Source organism: Nicotiana sylvestris, chromosome 5 (assembly GCF_000393655.2).
Source record: "Nicotiana sylvestris chromosome 5, ASM39365v2, whole genome shotgun sequence".
NCBI classification, from domain to species: Eukaryota; Viridiplantae; Streptophyta; class Magnoliopsida; order Solanales; family Solanaceae; genus Nicotiana; species Nicotiana sylvestris.
In genome coordinates, this window is record NC_091061.1 from 181,002,347 (window position 1) to 181,005,785 (window position 3,439).

A 3,439-nucleotide genomic window follows, 5' to 3' on the forward strand; every position below is an offset into this window, starting at 1 on the left:
TTTTTGGCCTTTTTTTTGTGGTCCAAAATAAGTGATTTTTTCAGATTTCAAGAATGAATTAATTATTTTTTTCCTATATTGTCCGTGGAGTAAATAGTGTTGGAATATGTGTTAGGAGTATTTATGTGAGATAATAAAGGTTAATATGGTCAATTCCATTGTTAATTAATACTAAAATGTGAATTTCTTAATATGTGTGAAAACATCCAAAAAATCACTTATTTTGGACCGGAGGGAGTAATTGTAAAAAGGCTCTAACTTGCCAATTTTAAATTAATTAAATTAGATTATTAATCAAGCAAGGAATGAGTCCACTGGAACTACAACCGAAGAATAAACAGTGCATTACTCGTAGCAATTACTAAGTACTGTCGTCTACAAAAGCAATAATAGGTAATAAGAGAGGGGGCTTCAATCACTTCCTTTCTAACAAATTTGAAGTTTGTGGGTTCGAGATTCCAAATTTTTTAAGTTACTGCGTTCTAAATTAATAATTTATACATATTTAATAAATATTTTAAGACATATACATGATTTGCACCAAAGCCACTGGGTTCGGTCGAACCCATATCTCCTACTCTCCCTCCGCCCCTGAAAACATGACAAAAGTAACTTGACAGCTTTTATTAATACATTCCAGAACCAAAAACTAGCAAGCAATAAATAAACTTATCTGAAGAAGGGTTGTTACATGATCTTCAAAAAAAAAAACAAGCAATAGATGAATTTATTAGAATAAGAGGTTGTTACAAGATCTTCAAAAAAGAAAATAGCGTCTGTCATACATAATCAAATATCAAATAAGTGATTTTGGAGAGATCAAACTCTCTGTATAAACTAGTCCTTTCATAAAGGTAGGACATTGAGGCGGGACCTCAAATGGTCCTTTGGATGTCCTATATACAGAACCAAAATATTGAAAATGTCTGCAGCGTAGCAACACTTCACCATCCGCAAACATATAAAGCGGTCTGGCTGAAAAAAAAAGGTCATAGCCTTGTATTGTATGCAATTCAGTCCAAGATTCCTTGACACCATAGTCTTTCATTACCCACAACTTAAAAGGGACGTACCTACTAAATCTGTAATATGTATAATAAAAACAAAGCATTCCTCCCAATACTAAAACGCCCTGGTCGATGAACTTGGCGTTGTATGTATTGCACATTTGCTCTATCAAGGGTATCTCTCCGTACACCTCACTTGAAATATTAAGTGAAATGATAGTAGAACATCGTGATAAACCAACCCAATGAAATGCTCCATGTACAAATGCCAAAGAATCCATACCACAATCCATAGCACCACCCGATACACGGTGGATACCAATAGGATATTTACAAATTTTTCTCCAAGAACCACTTTTTAGCGCAAGAATTTCAACAGATACATCCTGATCGATGCACGCGTCTAGGTTAATCGCAACGATCTTATAGTCGTCACTAGTAGAATCATATCCAATCCCGCATACACAATCATTAAATGGAGATTCTGGATGGGGAAGTTCTATTGATTCTCTTGTGGAGGGGTTCCACAGCAAAAGGTGTCTACCGAGTCCATCAATAGTTGCCAGAAGAACCAACCCATCACAACAACAGTAGATTGTGGAACCCACTGGTTTGTGGTTTGAAGGCCAATAAAGTGTTTGTTCATCCACAACAACTTGAAGTGACGATAAAGAAGAAGAATAGAAGCTACAAATATGATCCTTAAACCTGCACTTTGGGCTAATAAGAAGTTTTTGAGAACTTCGGTCATTCTTGGCATGATTGAGATGCTTCTTCTTAAAGTATGGATCAGAGATTGATGCCTTCCACAATTTCGAAACGCATGTGAATTGAAAGAGATACCGCACGGGTAACCTGGCGAGGATCTCCATAACTATGTCCTCCTCGAATTGGATTCCCATGGCCTAGATAGGACAAGGAAAGTGCTTTAGTAGTTCACTAGTCGAAGATGTTAAATCTTTCGGGCTCACAATAATATATGAAAACCAATTAAAAAAGAAAGCTCTAGCAACTAGAGTTCAAAACAGATTTTCATAGACTGCCCAATGATTGCAACAATTGTGGTAAGTATACTTGTGGAATTTTAAAGAAGAGAGTTTTGATGAATGTTAGATTCCAGTAAGCAATACTAGAGCATAACTCTCTTCTTTTCAATCACAAAATTAAAAAAAAACAATAAAACGTTGTTAGCTACTCTTTACGTGAAAAATATTATCTTTAACCTGCCAGGGAAAATGTCAAAGAATTTAAGTAAAACCACCCTAAAATCAGAACTAACCTGATCAACAATATCCATCTGCTCTATAGCATTATTTGACACGCTCTTCCCTGCAATTAATTAAAACAAGTTGTGGCTGCTTAGCAACATATATAAATAAAGCAGAATAGGAGGAATCTCCTTTGCAGAAATAGTTTTAAAACACACACACACACACACAGAGCAGAAGCAGAAAGAGATACCTTTGGAGATGTGATTAAACTTTTGGATGGAATCTCCTCTACTGCTAGTAATAATCTGATTGAAAAGATTAGCCTTTTTTGTATTAGCAACGGATTTCTTCATCGCCTTTTGTATCTTTGGAGCAGAAGTATTTGATAATTTACCTCATTCTTCTTCTTCATCGCGATTAATTGAATACTAGGGCTTCTAATTAGATTGAAAAAATTCAGTCTTTTTTCGCTCGACTCGTCCTTCCTGGAGCTTCGATTCGGAAATGCTTGCTAGGGTTTCTCGTTGGATATGTGGTTGCCCTCATTCATGACTCATAAGCCGGTTCGGGTCGGATCCTCATGGGCCTGGCCCAATAATTGCAGCCCACCCTAAAATCAGAACTCACCTGATCAACAATATCCATCTGCTCTATAGCATTATTTGACACGCTCTTCCCTGCAATTTGTGGCTGCTTAGCAATATTTCTATTATATAAAAAAAGGAAAGATGGTCAATCAAGGGCATATATGTCATTTCAAAAAAAACTCCCACATTGTTTGCAATTCTTAAATGCAAATATCATTGATACACATGGGACCCACATTCCCATAACTATAACACTCCGTTAAATGTTACTCCATGTTGATTGCTTTTTCACAAGAGGGGTTGCTCTTCTGGTAAGCAACCCCTACTTCCAACCGAGAGGTTGTGAGTTCGAGTCTCCTCAAGAGTAATGTGGGAAGTTTTTGGAGGGAAGGATGTCGGGGGTCTATTTGGAAACAATCTCTCTACCCTAGGGTAGGGGTAAGGTCTGCGTACACACTACCCCTCCCCAGACCCCACTAAGTGGGATTATACTGGGTTGTTGTTGTTGCTTTTTGTCAACTAGAAGTTTTCACAGAAAGTAAACTTAATTTTTTAAATAATAGTGCAACAAAAGGAGATATTGGTAAATATTTACAAGATTTTCGTATTTATATATATATATATATATATATAT

The 3,439-nt window shown here is 36.4% G+C and overlaps 1 protein-coding gene across 2 annotated transcripts; it reads right to left on the minus strand.

Annotated features, from left to right (window-relative positions):
* Nucleotides 1–697: 697 nt before the first annotated feature.
* Nucleotides 698–2,889, minus strand: LOC104211953 (F-box/kelch-repeat protein At3g23880-like). 2 transcript variants are annotated; one of them, XM_009761112.2, is made up of 4 exons: nt 2,613–2,889; nt 2,469–2,523; nt 2,287–2,336; nt 698–1,912 (listed from the first exon to the last, which is right to left on the minus strand). In XM_009761112.2, the coding sequence occupies exons 1-4, from the start codon at nt 2,628–2,630 to the stop codon at nt 797–799; spliced, it is 1,239 nt and encodes a 412-aa protein (XP_009759414.1). In that variant the 5' UTR covers nt 2,631–2,889; the 3' UTR covers nt 698–796. The 2 variants fall into 2 exon arrangements, with proteins under 2 accessions (XP_009759414.1, XP_009759408.1); XM_009761106.2 differs by having other exon boundaries at nt 2,469–2,889.
* Nucleotides 2,890–3,439: the final 550 nt, after the last annotated feature.